At 37.1% G+C, this 20323-nt stretch overlaps 2 protein-coding genes across 3 annotated transcripts in view; one reads left to right on the plus strand and one right to left on the minus strand.

Moving 5' to 3' along the window:
- The first annotated feature begins 554 nt into the window (after positions 1–554).
- On the plus strand, positions 555–14668 carry LOC137408392 (DNA damage-regulated autophagy modulator protein 2-like). The gene is made up of 6 exons (XM_068094908.1): positions 555–789; positions 1751–1818; positions 3950–4089; positions 6700–6877; positions 8513–8604; positions 13852–14668. The coding sequence occupies exons 1-6, from the start codon at positions 668–670 to the stop codon at positions 14014–14016; spliced, it is 765 nt and encodes a 254-aa protein (XP_067951009.1). The 5' UTR covers positions 555–667; the 3' UTR covers positions 14017–14668.
- A 734-nt stretch (positions 14669–15402) lies between these two features.
- The window catches only part of LOC137385573 (exportin-7-like), a 40297-nt gene continuing 35376 nt past the window's right edge, over positions 15403–20323 (minus strand). For both annotated transcript variants that reach the window (XM_068072059.1, XM_068072058.1), the window contains 4 exons: positions 18017–18180; positions 17301–17399; positions 16376–16503; positions 15403–15954 (listed from right to left, as the gene is read on the minus strand). In XM_068072059.1, the coding sequence (XP_067928160.1) occupies positions 15837–15954; positions 16376–16503; positions 17301–17399; positions 18017–18180 (509 nt within the window). In that variant the 3' untranslated portion in view covers positions 15403–15836. The remainder of the gene's footprint in view (positions 15955–16375; positions 16504–17300; positions 17400–18016; positions 18181–20323) is intronic.

Genomic DNA, 20323 nt, shown 5'->3' on the forward strand with positions numbered 1-20323 from the left:
TAACTACCTATGTTTTTAAAGATTTATGAAGCTCTTCTGTTGACTGGAGCGTAGATATGCGCTACCGTTGTTTCTGCAACCATTGCATATCTTATATAGTAAGCCCTCGTATTATAGTTGTTCTTCACCAGCCAAAGGACACAACAATTAGCGAGTACATATTCTAGAGAATAAATGGAAACACATAGGCTAGTTAAGATCTGTAGTAGATGTCCACTTTGCAGTGTAACGGTGTACTTCCGTATTGGATCTCCAATGTTTCCATTGAATAGATTATAGATTTATCTATAAGACTGGAATTGTAATTACATGTATTATATTGCCATAACACACTCCAATCTTATTATAGGGGAACAACTCTCTCATAGTATACCTCACTCTTGTTATAGGGGGAACAACTCTCTCATAGGCTCCCAACATCCATCAACTGCAAGCACTCCGCGACCTCATATGACTAATAACACGCATCAGTGGAGCCACAAGTAAACACACTCATAACCACTGAAGCATGCCAGGCAGGCCATTTTCACATTGAAGTTCCTGATCACATGTGGATCTGTTACAAGTGGACTTTGTCTCCAAGCAGAATAAGAATATCTGCCAGGCTGGATGGTAATCATTTACGCGCTGGATCTGAGAGCGGCGAGTGGGCAGCTGATAGAACAAGATGAATAATCTTATGTGCATTCTGCCAATCTTAGGCTCTGCCCTCGCTCTCTTCACGTTCCTAATTTCATACTTTGTGGCAGTACTGAGGGGAGATGTGTATCCGTGGTGGCCATTCATCAGGTAAGTAGTCAGTAATTACTACTAGCGAGTCTGAATGTTACAGCTCCGTATACATCAGCATCAGGATCTCCGTTCTTATGTCAATAATAAACAAGTGTCCTGCGTAAGGGTTTGTACAAACTGCTTTCTACATGTAGCTGCAGATATCGTTTGCCCTCAATAGATATTGTTTGGAGCCAGAACATGTAAGTTTGGTAGAATTTATTGGCAGCATGCCAAAATATACAAAGTTAGTCCACAGCTGAACTAGATGTACTTTGAGTAGATGTAGTAGATGGGTATTGTTAGATTGTATATAATTCTGTGTCTAATCTAACTCACTCTCAACTCACTCTCAACTCACTCTCAACTCACTCTTGTACTTCAGAATAATTATAGGAAATAACCATCTAGGGATCGGGGAAACAGTCCCTAAGTCATTCACTCATACGTCTTAATCTGGTACAGCTTAGTATGAGCGCCTGGTATGAAGTGATGTTATTGTGTTGCACCATACGTGGCAAGACACCTATTTTTAGGGGCCATACGCTACACAATTAGGGAAGCGCAGAGATGTTAACATAACTATTCTTGTTGAGAAGTGAGAAGATCAAAGAAAAACTTAACTGCTTGACTCTGATAAGTCAAGGCATGTTATACTGCTGGCATAGGTGCTGTAGAGGCCAGCAGACTCCACTCGTTTCAATTAAACATTATTAAATATATATAGATGTTTTTCACAAAGGGTGTCATTTAAGTACTTGTTTGATGATCACAAGGAGCTTGTGAATCATCAAGTTTTACATTTCATCCAGATGCTTCGCTAAGAGGGAACAAAGGCTTCATTGCTGAAGAAACCTCTTCAAAGTTGTATTAAGTCAACCACTGCTAGTCACATTAAGAGACTATGTTAAACTTTGTATCTCAACGGCTGACAGCATCCAGTCTTGATTCACCTGATCTTTGTTGTTACTTGTTGCAGCGACACTGGAACTACTGTGCCTGAAAGCTGTATATTCGGGGAGCTGCTCACTTTAACAGCCATATCTGGTAAGAATAAATACCTATAGCTATTGTAGGTGAGTTCAATTGTCCTTCCATATCAACCTGGCTACAACAAACATGAAAAATTCAACTCCGTGATGTTTAAACTATAATAATAGTTTTATGTTCTTTTCTTATTTTGAATATCTGACACGAGCAATGACAAACGAAAGTTGCTAAGAATTTATAAATAAGTTTTTATGGCACAAGGAAAGTAACAGCTATTTCTTCAATTTCTTTCAAAAAATAAACTGAGAAACCGCAGCTTTAATATGGAGCCTACTATATTGTATAAATATTTTTCTATTTCTTTGATCAAACGGTAACAGGCAATATTGCATAAGTTTCTTTAAAAATAGCTATAGCATTTTAGCAAAACTTTAAAAGTTGGCGTAGTACAATTTTAAAGGTTTTTTTTGGTTCTTATGATACTGCTCTAGCGTAAAGTAGAAAAACTTTTTGTTGTTTAAATAATATTAATATTATAACATATTATAATTTAATATACATACTGGAGAAGCATCAATAGTTACTAATCATTCTGTTCTCTACAATATAATATATATTGTTATCTAGTACAAGTCCCTACAATATAATATATATTGTTATCTAGTACAAGTTCCTACAATATAATATATATTGTTATCTAGTACAAGTCCCTACAAATAAAATCCATCATGTAATGCCAACTGTCAAAAACATGGCAGCTAAGAAGGACACGAGTGAACAAGAATTAGTTCTTTGTCTTATGCCGTGAAATGCTATAAATATTTGAGTATGACGGAAAAATGCGCCTGCCCTATGCATCGAAATATGCTTTTTACTGTTTCACGATTTTCAGGCTATGGAGTAATTTATGAATTCAAAGCAACTATGCAGGCTGAACATCCATTCTGAGGTTTGGTATGAAAATGTCGTTTCTTAATTGTACTTGCATTGGTTGTATGTAGGCCTATGAAATCACTGGTCAAGGTCATTTTCAATGATTATTTTTTGTTGTTAAATAGAATGTGCATTATCGGCTAGCCTTAGAGAATTTTGTATATTAACTAACTGTTAAGGTTAGTTCTTGCTAATGCACTACAAGTGGTACCATCAAACAGCTGACCTGAGGCTATTGAACTTAAGTGTATAAAGCAAAAGGGATGATTCATCTATTATTTCTGTAGAAATGTACAAGCAAGTTAGATGGGAACAAAGATTGATTAAAAAAACACTTCCTCAATCAAAGGTCACATGATTACACAATCAAAGGTCACATGATTACACTACTTTCATTGTATCAGCAGTTCACGAGCAGAAAGGGTAGATATTTAAATCATTTGTGCTTCATACAGCACCTGTCTTAAATCCCATGGAGTTGTGTGCTCAACTGCTACCATCCAAATCTAACAGGTCACTTACTAGCTTCACAGATCATCTGGTTTGAGGCACATTGCAATGACCTCTACCAGAATTCAAATATCTCTCAGCAGCAAGTTCTTGAAATATTGCTAATTAGCATTGAAGATGTGCTACTCTTCTTCTCAAAATATGAAGCCTGTGCATTGGTACCGTATATAACACACGTGTGAATGTACATCGGTACCGCACATGACACATGTGTGAATGTACATTGGTACCGTATATAACACATGTGTGAATGTACATCGGTGCCGCACATGACACATGTGTGAATGTACATTGGTACCGTATATTACACATGTGTGAATGTACATCGGTGCCGCACATGACACATGTGTGAATGTACATTGGTACCGTATATAACACATGTGTGAATGTACATTGGTACCGCACATAACACATGTGTGAATGCACATTGGTACCGCACATAACAAACGTGTGAATGTACTTTGTCACAAGAAGTGTAAAATTGCAAAAGCTGCCGAGTGTTAGTTTTGTGTAATGACTGAGTCATCGCTGCTTCTTTAAATATTTACTTTAAATTACACAAAAGGTGAAGTATTGCTATTCATTGGTAACTAGAAAATGTAAGACTTAATAGCCAAAACTAAGAACTTCCGAGTTTTAGCTTGCAGCAAGTGCGCATATCTTCTGCTGCTGTGAACAGGATGCTTATTTAATCTCCTTTTATGTAATCCATTGCTCCACCTCACTCTAATCGTGTAACTTGTAGCTCTTGTTGCCATGGTGATCAGATACAAATGGATCGAGCTATTTAACACCGATGATAAAAAACTTCGAAAGTTCAACATTATTGGATTAGTTATTGGAGGTTTGTCCTGCTTCTTTATGACAATGGTGGCCAACTTTCAGGTGAGTGTAGAATTAAATGCCTCGTATTCAGCTATCTCTCAGAATACGAGGCTATCTGCTTTTGGTTTCATCGGTGGCATCAGGGGTTTGATGTTTTAGAGACCCAATAATACTCTGCTGTTAAACATGCAAATCAAGGTTTACTCCAGGACATTCTTAAACAATGACCTCTTTCAATTAAACTGTTTTTAGTGTGTAACTCGATCATCGCTTTAAACTATATTCAATTAACATTAAATGCAAAAAATGATAACAATGACTGGCTTGCAAGTTTAGGTCAACTTTCCAAAATGCAAAATCTGCACTCGAGATGCAGCAATGCAAAGGGTTCTACACAAACATTACCATGCCGGACTGCATCGATGACTGCATCGATGTCAGCGTCGATGTCAGCATTAAAGTTTGCATCGATGCCAGCATCGATGTCCCCCATTGATGTTGGCATTGATGTCTGTGTCAATGTGAATCTACAAAATCGACAATCTACAAAATCTGATGGGAAGCATCAGATTTTGTAGATTCTCCTACATGTATATTTTGAACTTCATGTAATATTCTGTTACTGACTGATATGGTTGATATTGGCAGAGAACTGCAGTTGTATGTCATTATAATTCATTAAAATGTGCCATTAGATAGCATTATAAGATAAACTCCGGTGTGTTAATTAAGTTTTTAATAGGAATCCAGAGATCCGTAAAACTTATAACCGTAAAATCTTGTGAGATATTTGTTTGAAACATTTTCTTATAATATCCGAGTTTCAATAATATTTTGAAATACAGAACTTCTCTAGGAGTTTTATTTTGTATGGTTCTTATGCAGTTTTCACCATAGTAGCATTTGACATGCCTTAAAAAAAGATTTTTTAAAAAACTTTCAAATTTTTGTTTAAATTTGCTTAGGACCTACCTATCAGGTCTCTTTAGTATACCTACTTATCAGATCTCCTTAGTATACCTACCTATCAGGTCTCCTTATTATACCTACCTATCAGGTCTCCTTATTATACCTACCTATCAGGTCTCTTATTATACCTACCTATCAGGTCTCCTTAGTATACCTACCTATCAGGTCTCCTTAGTATACCTACCTATCAGGTCTCTTCAGTATACCTACCTATCAGGTCTCCTTATTATACCTACCTATCAGGTCTCCATATTATACCTACCTATCAGGTCTCTTATTATACCTACCTATCAGGTCTCCTTAGTATACCTACCTATCAGGTCTCCTTAGTATACCCACCTATCAGGTCTCCTTATTATACCTACCTATCAGGTCTCCTTAGTATACCTACCTATCAGGTATCTTTAGTATACCTACCTATCAGGTCTCCTTATTATACCTACCTATCAGGTCTCCTTATTATACCTACCTATCAGGTCTCTTATTATACCTACCTATCAGGTCTCCTTAGTATACCTACCTATCAGGTCTCCTTAGTATACCTACCTATCAGGTCTCTTCAGTATACCTACCTATCAGGTCTCCTTATTATACCTACCTATCAGGTCTCCATATTATACCTACCTATCAGGTCTCCTTAGTATACCTACCTATCAGGTCTCCTTAGTATACCCACCTATCAGGTCTCCTTATTATACCTACCTATCAGGTCTCCTTAGTATACCTACCTATCAGGTATCTTTAGTATACCTACCTATCAGGTCTCCTTAGTATACCTACCTATCAGGTCTCCTTATTATACCTACCTATCAGGTCTCTTATTATACCTACCTATCAGGTATCCTTAGTGTATCTACCTATCAGGTATCTTTAGTATATCTACCTATCAGGTACCCTTAGTGTACCTACCTATCAGGTCTCTTTAGTATATCTACCTATCAGGTACCCTTAGTATACTTACCTATCAGGTCTCCTTAGTGTGCCTGCCTACCTACCTACCAGGTGTCCAAATTTTTAAGAACTGCTTGCCAGGTAGTCTTGTCCAAATAATGCAAGGAAAATAAAAATGTAACATGGAAAATAATTAACGTAACCATTTGTGTGTAGATTAGATTTTCAATAATTTCTAAAGTGGTAGATTTGTGGAAGTAGAAGAATCAAATGTCTACAAAAACATTCTGAGTAGGTGTATGATGTAGCAGCCATACATTTCTTAACACGAGTCTTTCGTAGTACGATATCAATACTTAATGATAGTTTTAGTTCAGAGAATAATTGATATCAGAAATAGAGAAAGCATTTGCTATCAATTGCAGTAATAAAAAAGCTTTTCTTTTTTACAAAAGTTCATATTTATATGTTTTAGTTCATCTGACTAATATCTGCTAGCTGGTCATCTTAGAACTATCTGAGATGTGCTTTAGTCATTTTAGTCAAAATGTCATTTTTATCATTTCGTTTAATCACAAATATGTTGATTTTATATCTACCTACTGCCAATGTAGACCAATACATTTGTTTTGATAAGACGTATTAACAATGTGTAGCAAACGGGTTTTACCACTGGTGAGGGGTTGTGTAGCCAGACCATAGCTGTTAAGTAAGAAATTATGTCATTAGGTCAATGTCAGCGCGCAGAAGCATGCGCTGCCAGTTTCTCTGCTTAGCAATATTTGTTGATACATCAGCTGTACTTTTCAGGAAACAAAGATTAGAGATGTTCACATGCCAGTGTCTGCAGCCACATTTGGATTAGCCCTCGTTTATAACATTCTACAAACGGAAATCACGAGGCGAATGTCCCCACAACATAGCACTATTTGTGTATGGACTCTAAGGCTGTTAATCAGCGTAGCTGGTGCTATCAGCTTCACTCTATGTAAGTTGAAAACTTAACTACCCGCTAATGACAACCGTGTATGTGTGGCCTTCACTTAACAATGTTAAAGTGTCACTGTGTTAAACTCACTGAAAAAAGTCATTCAGTCATGAAAAATCTGCCACACAAATTTCAACAAATTATTGAAAAATCTAACCAGTATCTGCAGTGAGTTCTAGGAGATGTGTGGGTAAGATGAAAAATATAACAACGCATTGTGTATGTGGCTCGTGTTTATGAAGAATACATAGGGGTGCATAAGAACCCTGAATTCTCTATCTCAAAATGAATCTATCAGTGCTTTTTGTGTGACTTCGTAATGCTGTGCAAATGTGTGATATACTTTAGGACTTTGACAGCTTGTTCAGTGTGCTGGTAGTGTCATCAAATGTAACACGAGAATATTTGTTGTGCAATCCCGAAATCTGCGCATACCGCTTCCCTTTGCATTAAATTTATTTATGGCACAGCTATAAATGAAGATCCTAGTGCAGCTATAGATGCATACAATTATGTTTGTTAATAGAGATGATGAAATGTTTATTTGCTTTATTGTTTATACTCTGATTCACAAAACTCTCTGAGGCATTAACAGTACAAAGTTTTCTAAGCTCGAAGTTTGCTCAGAAATTTTCTGAATTACAACTCAAATATCGTCTAACTTTAGGAATTATGAAGGACGGTACAGCTCAAAGATTATGGATTTATTATCAATGTTATTGCCTAAAAGTTCACATGAATTAAACTAGGCTAAACTTTGCATGATATTAAGACAGAATGTATGGTATATGCTGAGTGTATATCTACATGTATATATGTATACATGTAAACATGTATACATGTAAACATGTATACATGTATAGACATGTATATATGTGTATATGTGTATATGTATACACGTATATATGTATATATGTGTATATGCATATAGGTATATATGTGTATGTATATATGTATATATGAATACATGTATACATGTAGACATGTAGACATGTATACATGTATATGTGTATACATGTATATATGTGTATATGTATATATGTATAGGGCCTATATGTATATATGTATACATGTATATATGTATATGTATAATACATGTATATATGTGTACCTGTATATGTATAATACATGTATATATGTATACATGTGTATATGTATATATGTGTATATGCGTATATGTATAAATGTGTATATGTATACATGTATATATGTATACATGTATATATGTATACATGTATATATGTATAATACATGTATATATGTATATATGTGTATATGTATACATGTATACATGTATATGGTACATGCTAGCTTTTCATGGGCCTTCGAGTAGGAAGCATTAAGCCCCATGCTTAGACTATTCTTGTTTCTCTTTGTCCTAAAATGGTCCTTCGACCTTTCATCTGTTATATAATATGCATCCTTCTTATTTCATTTAAAAGACTTTATTTCAAACCACAAATTAGTATAAAAAACATTAAATTAAACCATCATAATTTCTTGCCCATTTTTCTTTTGTTTGTAACTTATAATTGAATCTGTCTACACTTGCGACGTGTTTGTCTAAAGCAGCTCTCGCTAGAACCACATTGTATTCTCTACATATTATGTCTACTAGTAATTCATACTTGACAGTGTATGGATTCGGACTGACCTCTGATGGACTCGCACGTTCCTGGTACGGCAACGACAGTGAAAAGCGCCTGCATTGGAAGCCTACAGATCCTGTACGTAGCTATCATCACTCTCTGTATCATGTCTTTAACTTCAGTGGTTTGAAAATTTATTTCACTCGTAAGAGCAGCATTGATCTCATCTGAAAGGAATGTGAGGGCCAGTAACAAGCTGAATTTTTAACCCTGAATATTATGCACTAAGCTAAGATTCTTGGAAAACAAAGGGTTACAATCTGTCAAAACATCCATGCTGACCAGAAACAATTTGATGACTCTATAACATAAGTAATCTATGCTGAACACAGCGATCTTACTACCTTCCAAAACATTGTGCATAGAACATTCTCAAATATTGAAATTTATAATACGATTTGCCTAAAATATTATCTGTTTGATTTCTTAATTAAACTTGTACAACAATTGACATTTTGTGCTCTTTGTGCTTTCTAAACATTCGAGATACGGTTAGCCGCATCTCGAATGTTTAGTGTGCATCAATGTTGTTGTATAAAAGTACAAACGGGAGAAACATGGATACTTTGTATAGCTCAGAGTATCTACATGTATGTTTGATTCGGCAGCTGGCCTTTGGCTCTCGGTCTCTTTCTCTTTAGGTTTCTTCCTCTCTAGGTCTCTTTCTCTCTAGGTCTCTTTCTCTCTAGGTCTCTTTCTCTCTAGGTCTCTTTCACTCTAGGTCTCTTTCTCTCTAGGTCTTTTTCTCTCTAGGTCTCATTCTCTCTAGGTCTTTCTTTCTCTCTAGGTCTCTTTCTCTTTAGGTCTCTTTCTCTCTAGGTCTTTTTCTCTCTAGGTCTCATTCTCTCTAGGTCTCTTTCTCTCTAGGTCTCTTTCACTCTAGGTCTCTTTCTCTCTAGGTCTTTTTCTCTCTAGGTCTCTTTCTCTCTAGGTCTTTCTTTCTCTCTAGGTCTCTTTCTCTTTAGGTCTCTTTCTCTCTAGGTCTTTTTCTCTCTAGGTCTCATTCTCTCTAGGTCTCTTTCTCTCTAGGTCTCTTTCTCTCTAGGTCTCTTTCTCTCTAGATCTCTTTCTCTCTAGATCTCTTTCTCTCTAGATCTCTTTCTCTCTAGGTCTCTTTCTCTCTAGGTCTCTTTCTCTCTAGATCTCTTTCTCTCTAGGTCTCTTTCTCTCTAGGTCTCTTTCTCTCTAGGTCTCTTCCTCTCTAGGTCTCTTTTTCTCTAGGTCTCTTTCTCTCTAGGTCTCTTTCTCTCTAGATCTCTTTCTCTCTAGGTCTCTTTCTCTCTAGATCTCTTTCTCTCTAGATCTCTTTCTCTCTAGGTCTCTTTCTCTCTAGGTCTCTTTCTCTCTAGGTCTCTTTCACTCTAGGTCTCTTTCTCTCTAGGTCTTTTTCTCTCTAGGTCTCTTTCTCTCTAGGTTTTTCTCTCTCTCTAGGTCTCTTTCTCTTTAGGTCTCTTTCTCTCTAGGTCTTTTTCTCTCTAGGTCTCATTCTCTCTAGGTCTTTTTCTCTCTAGGTCTCTTTCTCTCTAGGTCTTTCTCTCTCTCTAGGTCTCTTTCTCTTTAGGTCTCTTTCTCTCTAGGTCTTTTTCTCTCTAGGTCTCATTCTCTCTAGGTCTTTTTCTCTCTAGGTCTCTTTCTCTCTAGATCTCTTTCTCTCTAGGTCTCTTTCTCTCTAGGTCTCTTTCTCTTTAGGTTGATAACAGATAATTATTGATAATGATTGTCAAGCAACTACTTTGGTGGATCTGTTAATATGAAATGACCAGCCTAAAGATGCCTTACATGATCATTAATATAATAATATTTGGGAGGAGGGCGGTGCAGAGAGATTACTGAGAAAGTAGGTGTTACATGTATTACTAGCAAACAAGTCAAAATGGCTGATGCATGAGGTGAGAATATTAAAGAGCGAAGTGGTGTTGTTAAAGATGGAGGTGATGCAGTAGGCGCTGCTGATGGGAAAAGTGCAGCTGCTGGCAAAAGAGGGGGTGGGGGTTGCTGACAAAATTTATGAGATGACTGACATAAGGTCGTGAGAGAGGGAGAGCGAGAGGGAGAGAGGGAGGGATAGAGGGAGGAAGGAAGGAAGAGAGGGAGGGAGAGAGGTAGGGGAAGAGAGGGAGGGAGAGAGGTAGGGAGAGAGAGAGAGAGAGAGGGAGGAAGAGAGGAAAGGAGAGAGGGAGGAAGAGAGAGAAGGAGAAAGGGAGAGAGAAAAGTAGAGAGAGAAGGAGAGAAGGAAAGAGAGGGAGAGGGAGAGGGAGAGAGAGAGAGGGAGAGAGAGGGAAAGAGAGGGAGATTGAGGGAGAGAGAGGGAGAGAGAGAGAGGAAAAGAGGGACAGAGAGGGAGGGAGAGAGAGGGAGAGAGAGAGGAAGAGAGGGAGGGAGAGAGGGAGGGAGAGAGGGAGGGAGAGAGGGAGAGAGAGAGGAAGAGAAGGAGAGAGAGGGAAGGAGAGAGAGAGGGAGGGAGAGAGGGAGAGAGAGAGAGAGAGAGAGAGAGAGAGAGGAAGAGAGAGAGAGAGAGAGGGAGAGAGAGAGGAAGAGAGGGAGAGAGAGGGAGGGAGAGAGGGAGGGAGAGAGGGAGAGAGAGGGAGAGAGAGAGATTAGGTCACCAACACATGAGATGAGGCTGTTAATAAAAAAATGAGGTGCAGACAAGGAAAGGAAGGCTGCTGACATGTAATTGATAATGCCTGCATTCAGTTATTCATGCAGAGCCATAATAATTTACAGGATGAGATTATACATGTATGATATGATTAGTAAGCGTTTAGCCATCAGCAGAAATATTTTGTAACCTCCCTTTTTGTCACTTCCTCTTTTTACTCTCTTTTCAAACAGCAAAGGGTCATGTTGTTCTCTATGTTTTACACAAAAATAATTCCCACAAATCAATCACCAAGGGTGCTTCCAGATTCCTTAGTCATGAGTCATACGTGAGGCGTTCAGACTCTAATCGCATAACCCTGATAATTTTAGGAAGAATGTTTCATGTTCAGCCGTTTAGAGGTTTGACAAACTGTTATAAGAAGTAGAAAAAAACATTCAACAGTCAGTTGACATCCTGTATCAATCAAACCTTAAGGACCCGAGGCTATCTCGCTATTGGTTAAAGAAACATGGCTAAGTTCATAGGATTCTAGTGTGCTTTAGAAAAGTAATATGATACAGTCTCTGCTTGCAGGTGCTATAAGTGAATCTGTCATGTATTTTTTGTCTATGTCGAATCTTAAACGACTTCAAGTTTCTAATAAAACTAATTTGATAGATTCGCAAGATGCTCTTTTAATTTTGATAGCAAATGAATGCCAGCTAAACGTTTAGTTTTATATAATGTTTAGTTTTATATAATGTTTAGTTTTATTTATTGTTTAGTTTTATTTTTTGTTTAGTTTTTTTATTGTTTAGTTTTATTTATTGTTTAGTTTTATTTATTGTTTAGTTTTATTTATTGTTTAGTTTTATTTATTGTTTAATTTCTTTATTTTTTATTTTTTTATTGCTTAGTTTTTTTACTGTTTAGTTTTTTTGCAGATAATTATAGTAAAACTTTGATGTAACTAATTCCCTCATTAGTAGTTGCCAGAAAATAATTCCACTGTCCTTCAATGGGTGTAGTGAAGTATTAATTAATCTGTGTGTCCAGTTATAGCAATACAGTAGGAAATCCGCTTTGCACTGGATTTGAACTTGGAACCTCAAGTTCTGCAGACTGTCATTTATCCAATACACTATGCTGTTCAACTGGCTAAGCTACAAAATAAATTGTGCAGATACTTGCTACACCTGCCAATCTTTTATGGCTTCACGCTTGACACTTTCGCTACCGTTGTGCGTTAAGCTACACCAAAAAAAAAAATGTGTCCATACATGAAGAAAAACGCTTAAACTCACATGACCAGCAAGACTATTGCAATCAGTATAGATCTGTAGTAGATGCTGCAGCTGGTACAGTATGAATTACACAGAAATCAATACAGCACACAGGAATAAACACAGCACACAGAAATAAACAAACACCTTCATTTGAAAGCTAAAATGATAAATGTTGTATATGTTGATTAAAAGTACATTTTTTGTGCTTTTTTATTACCCGGGCAACGCTGGACATTCATCTAGTTAGTGATGCATAAGTTGCATATCCGTGTCCGCAACATAGGGAAAGCATAAAGCATTCTTATTACTATGATTATTATTATTATGCATATCGCAGCAGTTTTTAATAGCTTGGTTAGTGTGAACTAGCATTATTTCATATAAAATTTTTAGGTTTGCTGTTTGGCTGCAGCCAGTACATATTGAAGCTGTTACAGTATGTATATCATTTGTATATCGAACGTAAATAGTCAGCACACGGATAAAGTGTTTTCTAGAATATTCTGAGAAAGTTAAAAATGAGTTGACATGTACAGGCATATACAGACTCTTTATGTTTATGGTTGATATACCAACTATTTATGTTTATAAGAATTCGGCATATTGCCAAGAAAATGTGGTAACCAGCCTCAGAATGTGATGACTACCCTTTGCACTCTGCTTGTACCAGATCCATGTTTGTCCAGATTCTGATGCACTCATTTGCACCAGTCTAAATCAAGTACTGCTGTACCTGGAATAAATTTCATCTTCATATACCCTACATACTGTAAAACAGATAATAACATGATGAACTCCACTGACGGTAGATGATACCATCTACCATCATGTAGATGGTATCATGGTACCATCTACAGCCAGAATATCTCCAAATCTTTATTTATAAGCCTTGAAGTTTGTGTGTTTGTGTGTGTTTTTATTTGCCCAGCTCTAGTTATTAAATTTAGAAATGAAATATCTGTTTCATGCTGGATTTGAACATGGAACCTCCCATTTGTCAAGCAAATATCTTACTAATTAAGCTACGCGAGATGCATTGAAGTCTGAGGCGATATGAGCCGTTATGTCAGTTAAAATAGGCATAGCATTCTGCATTATGCAATGTAATGTGAATAAAGATTGTTCTCACGGCTCATATTGGTATGTTTAGAAATACGAATAGTAGTGTACTCAAATTAGGCATTGTTAATGTGCCAGGCTAATAGCAAGTGGCGGGCAACTACATTACCTGCAACTGTTTATAAGGTGTTTTTTATAACGCCGGGCATTCGGCTAATAGATTCATGTACTATTAATGGGTGTATCGACAGAATAAAGATTCCTCAGCAATGAGTACAACTCCGATTGCTTCTGTTTATGAGAAGGTTGCATAACCCTAATATACATTTGCCTACTGGAATCTGGAAAGAATGAAGTTCTTATAGCAAAACTTGACATGAGACATGTATGTTATAGGACTGGGATCTCCACATCGTGGCATCCATAAGCGAGTGGTGCGTTGGAATCACGGTTGTGCTTTTCTACCTCACCTTCTGCTACGAGTTTTCCAAGATAAAACTTCGTCTCATTCCTGAACGTGTTGAAGCATCAACTGATGATGACGCCCCTTTACTTAGCTAAATATTTTACACTCGACATACTCCCCTCTCTGACTCTCTCCTTGAGCCATGAATGACGGGATGCAGCTAGCTGTACAACAACTCTCAGACTCCTAATCTTAGTCGTGGAGAGAACTCTCAACTGTCTCTTGATATGCCCAGAATCAACTCAGTCTTTATCTGGGACTAGTTAACACTCAGTGCCATTCAACTTCCCTGCTCACTACCAATGCAACTACTTTATGCAATGCAACTACTGTATACTTGTGTGACTTGCCATGATATTATTGCTGTAAGTGTCATATTTAATGTAAACTTGTGTTTCTTAATGGCCATATTTATCTACTGCCATTTATCCACTTTTTCGCATTTCTACCAAAAAATTTCCTTTATTTTCCCTATACCTTAGATCTGGTAAAAATATTTGGTAAGAGATGATGACATTTTTATTAATATGTACCAGGCTCATGTAATCATCTATATTTATACATTTTCTTTATGTATGAGCACATTTTAGATTATATCAGATTAGATTTGCTTCTTGAAGGATCACACATTATTGATCAACTCTGTATTACTCTCGCGTGTCCTTGCTAGTATGTATCAAAGCATTTCTAGAAAATTCTATGTAAGCCAAGGAGTCGATTAATAGATAATTTGCAAATAAAATTTTCAGAAACTAGAGATGCATGCATCTATGAATGCAACTATATTCCATTTATACACATCCTCTAATGATTGACTAGTTATACACAAGGCAAATTGGGAATGTTCTATCGCCGCTATCAATATATGCTTTTCAAAGGTTTTGTCAACCCACTGACGCACTGGTTTAGCAAACAAGCTGTCAAAGGGTCGCAGGTTCTCTATAATATCGAAAGAGATAAGCTACCAAAATATTAACCACAAACTAAGCTCCACAGTTGACATGTCAACATTACCAGAAAAAAAACAAACATTTGTTTTCAACGAGCAAATGATAAGCAGCGTACACCCATATCAACATGGCCGAACTTACTTACTAATTCTGTCATAAAGATAAAGGATTGGTCTATAAACACAAGCTGATATACACCATTAATCTTGCATGAGACTTACAAGTATAAGTCTAGTAAAATAGTAGTAATTTATGTATATGGTCAATGCAAGCAAACAAATGTGTTTTTGAAGCCTAACAGCATCTATGAATACACACTTAAGCGTGTAATGTTTATCCTTGCTCTGAACTGAATGTTATTGATATGATACTTGATATAATTATTCTTAAATGATATTACAATCCTAGGAGTTGACAATATATATTGAATTGCTCAAGTCATGCTTCATCCCAGTCACTTCACTTCATTCATGGTTGCTACACTGTTTTTATACTTGACCATGATTAGTACAAAGATACAAACAAATGTAGTTGCTGCACCAGAATAAATTTATTGTGAGAAAATAAAAAAACTACAAGATGCGGGTTATTGTATGACGCAGCCACCGGATACCAAAATCTAAACAGAAAAATGACGAGCTGGACATGGTGACAAGTAGTAAAAAAAATAAGATCTTATATCCAGTATGTACAAATTGTAAGTGATTGTGCACAAACACCAAACCCATAACTGATGAGAGCTTGTTCACTATGTACAACCTTCACAGCCACCAAAGACCACAACCCGACTCTACAAGCAAACCTTGATAATCAGTAAGAGAAAGCTAAGCTTCAAGAGTGTAAAATCGCCTCATTATTTGCAACTGGACTAAATCGACAGGTAAGGTACAAAGCGAGAAAGCGACAAGCGCATGCCTTAAGTTCATAGACAGAGAATGGAAATGTCACTCGTGTGTTGTTCTGTGTCACATCATGTCTATAGAGCCATTGATCACAGATGTTGATACGACTGAGCTTGTCTTGCTGTCTGATTTTAGTGAGTCATTTACATCACGTCTAAACACCGAGAGGTTCTGTGTGAATCTAAAAAAGTCAAGCTGTATAGTAAGATGGAAGAAATTCAGAAACAACATAGTGTGTGGGGCATGTGTGTATGTGTGTGTGGCACATGTGTGTATGTGTGTGTGGTGCATGTGTGTATGGCACATTTGTGTATGTGTGTGTGGCACATGTGTGTATGTGGGGCATGTGTGTATGTGTGGCGCATGTGTGTGTGGCGCATGTGTGTATGTGTGTGTGGCGCATGTGTGTGTGTGGCACATGTGTGTATGTGTGTGTGGCGCATGTGTGTATGTGTGTGTGGGGCATGTGTGTATGTGTGGCGCATGTGTGTGTGTGGTGCATGTGTAGACTGAGTGTAGAATATGCTGTGCGCATGTGGGTGGCGTTTATGATGTGGCGTTTAATGATACAGACATTTACAGGAGACTTAAAAAGTACTCACTTGTCCCTGTTTTTAGACAGCAGTGAATACTCAATCCCCTCCATCAAATTGCTGAAGCATCTCTCCATAGCCGGCTGCTTATCAATAGGCTGATTAGCTAACAGCGTGCCTCTTAGCTTCCCAAAGTACTGCCGAAGAACCAACAATTATTTAATTATGTCAAGTAGCTAAAGAGAGGCTGAAAAACCTGATAAATATGATAGTAAATACATGATGGTCGCGGACTACATGTAACTCAACAACTATATTTCTAACAAGCAGCTGCTGTCTTCATAATTAACATGGTAACGCTTAGGTTACACCGATGACTTAAATATAAGCTTGAAAAATGAATTATATATTAATTCATTGTTCAATTAATCATGGAGGTCAACAGAAGTGCTTCTCATGTTCGTGCATTGGCTAGTCATAGGCATTGACATAGTAATTCATGTCTGTGGTTTGCCAAAAATGCTGGCCTTATGCAATAGCTCGGAACTTGCATCGTGAATGTTTTGATTTCCACAAGTAGTTTTTTGTTCTTCTAACATCACAATCATTGCAAAAAAATGAAATACCATGATTATATTGGTATACAGCCATAAAATTTTCAAATTCTGTCAGTTAACCTTTAATACTAATAGCCATACAACTGTCTATTCTATCATCAAAGCAGCATACACAATAAACACTATGTAAACCCGAGTGAACAAATTATTAATGTCAACAAACGGGTCATCGTGATGACCTTCACCTACATGATTTTTTCGCAAAACCAGTTGTAACAGGCGGATTATAAATTAGTGCTAAGACTAAGCAGTTAGAAGAAAAAACTGCATAGAAGCTGTATGAGAGCAGAACTTCTCGAAGTCATAAACAGTAACATGGAACACCTGGCATCCAGCGGAAAAGATTTAATAACGACCACTTGAGCTATCTTGCATACCTCCTCGTTGAGCAGTACTAAACCAAGGAGTGGCCTTGACATGGACCATTGGTTCCTACAGTCCTCGAACATTATGATATTGAGGACAGTTGAGAGCATCTACAAAAATTGCGTGCACATGAGAGGGCTGGAGCTTATGCGAGTCAACACAATGTCAACATAAATTGATAAAAGGATCTGATCAACTCTTGACAGCGTGTTGAAAATGACTGACAAAACCATAAATACAACAGGAACGCAAAAACTATTCTAATTGCATCCAGAGTGGATAATACAAAGACACAGTTATGGCACACTGGCACATACGCTTTATTCTATATAGAGAGCCGAGCAGGCTTAAGGGGAAAATATAACGAAAGCAACACACGAAAGCATACAGCCGAGCAATGTGAGGATGCTAGTGTTGTATCAAAGATTGGTCGACATGTTTACGTTTTGTGGTCTTATTATTAACTACACACACTTACATGTCAGCTCATCTTAAGTCATGCTATTGGTTTACAGATTAAAATTAAAAAAATGATATTGTCAATCATTTTATCTTCAGTGTGTTAACTGTGTTTAGCTTTCATTAAAACTAACCTAACAGAATGTTTGACCTAGTATTCTATGCAATAGTTATGTTGCGCGCTTCATAGAAAACAGAAACAAAAAGCTATGATGGATAGCCGATTTAATGGGATAGTATTAATATACTCGACTTTGTATCTATTTACCTGCTGTAATATCTCGGGACGCATCTCCAAAATCTGAACTAATGAAGCTCCATTAGGTGTTCCATTCGCATCCTGAACAGACTTTCCTTTTTTTGTGAGCTTTTTGAAGAGGAAAGTGACGATGTTGTCTAATATGGAGCAACAGCCAGTGCTGACCATTGTGTCTAAAGTCACATGATTAGACAATTAGCAAAAATCAGATCAGGAAAGAATGGTACTAATTTCATTAAGGTTAAAAGCGTTTTAACTTAAAAAAAGAAAGTAATACTAGATCTCACCGCTGCAAAAGTTACCACTAATAATGCCATACTGCCTAGCCTGATCGGTGATAAACAATTTTGCTAGAGCTTTTTAAAATCATCACTTATCCTGGTCTGAACTAAACAGTGAGATATGGTTGTTCTTCTGTAAGAACAAACGTACAGTGAAACCTCGGTTCTTGAACACAATCCGTTCCAGAAGGTTGGTCGAAAACGGAGTTGTTCGAGATCCGAAACAAGGTTTTTATTAGAACTAATGTATGTAAGTTTTAATCCGTGCTAAATTGATTTAACAACTTCGGTAAAGTATTTTTTAACATTTTACACTATAAACTGTACTGTATACTATAAATAAAAACGGGTAGATATAGATCATGTTTAACTTTAATAAAAGATTTTCTATCTATGATGATGAAAAAAGAAAACAAAAAGTAAACACTTCGTATGCTTTGCTCTTAAAACATCGAAAACATTAAAGGTTACGATATAATACCAAAAATCGCAGAAATTAATAATGAAACAGCAAAAAAATGCAATAGATCAGTTACATCAAAAATCGTGTGAAAAAGAAAATAGAAACAGCAATGGCATGTTTAATTCATATCTTTGAAGAAGAATCCTCCTCCAAAACAATTTAGGGTAACTCGACTGGAGGAGTTGTATTCCTAGAAAATCTCTTCGGTAGAGGAGACGTCCTTCCAGATGGCTCCTTTTTGTAAAGCATTAATGACGGGAAACTTCTCCTTTTTTTGAGAACCGTCCAAAAGTGGCTCATAACAACGTCGTTAAACATATAAACATGCTGTTTCCGGAGCTGTTCCGAACGTTTAATTCAAATGCGCATGTTCCGGTTTGGTCCAGAAACAAATTCATGGTCGAGATCAGAGACGAACAAATCTCAATTTTTTTGGTCAAACACCGAGTTGGTCGAGAACCGAAGCGTTCGAGAACCGAGGTTCCACTGTAGTTGCAATATGTCATTAAAGCAGATCATTGTTTGAAACTGAGACCTCTCTGAAGTCTCGTGGAACCGCCAGATCATTTCTTTCTGTTAACCTAATCCTTTTTCTGTAAGACCTTCCTTAGTATTAATACACTTCAATGGAATGCTGATTTCGGTATTGTCTAACATGGTCAGTGAGTCCACAGGTCCAAAAGTACAAATAGCAAAAGGATAAATGCGGTTTTCAGGTTGCATAACCTTAACAGGTGCTGATAGCTTTGAATTTTCCATTTTCTTTACTCGAGGTACAGGCATCGCTTGAAACAGTTATATTTATAAGAATGCATTTTCTTTTCTCGACCAAAATGATAACCAGTCTAGTTGCCGCTATGTCTTCATCCCATTAAAGACATTGAAGGCCTAACAAAATTTTGAGATGTTCATTCTATATACAAAAATATTGACACGAAGATGATGTCGAGTGTCAAACATTGCTTCATGAGGCTTCGGTGTACAGCTCCAGCAAGACAATCATATAACGCTTGTCATTATATCCTCACTAAGTCTACTTGTTGCACTGCACTGGTGATGCATAGAACAGTATCATCTCTCTGGCTGCCAAATTGCATAATGCCCAGATTTTCAGATTTTGTTTCCCTATCGTTTGTCCAGAGTGCTTGGTCGAGTTGCCATCAATGTTCTACCTGGCATTTCAGGGCATCTCTCGTCAGCTGCCATCTGTTTTACCCAACTAGTATTATCTCATACTACTATTACTAGCTAAAAGAATACGCATTGCCCAAGCGAGTTTTGCCTTGAACTCTTTGTCTCTAGCTCTATCTTTTACTATCTGTTTATTTGTCTCATACACATGAATATATAGTGTAAAACCTCTATTTGAACGCCAAGGCACTCTATTTTTCAACCCTTCCCTATAATGGCGTTTTATTATACAGTAATACTTCAACGTACGAGTGCTCCAACATACGAAAAACTTGAGATACGAGCCAGCTTTTAAGCAAGTTTTAGCACTAGCATACGAGCCATATTTGAGATACGAGCACGTGAGTCAGTTGCCAAGTATGCCGGAGGTGTTTTATGACA

The sequence above is a fragment of the Watersipora subatra genome, chromosome 1 (genome assembly GCF_963576615.1).
Source record: "Watersipora subatra chromosome 1, tzWatSuba1.1, whole genome shotgun sequence".
NCBI lineage: Eukaryota > Metazoa > Bryozoa > Gymnolaemata > Cheilostomatida > Watersiporidae > Watersipora > Watersipora subatra.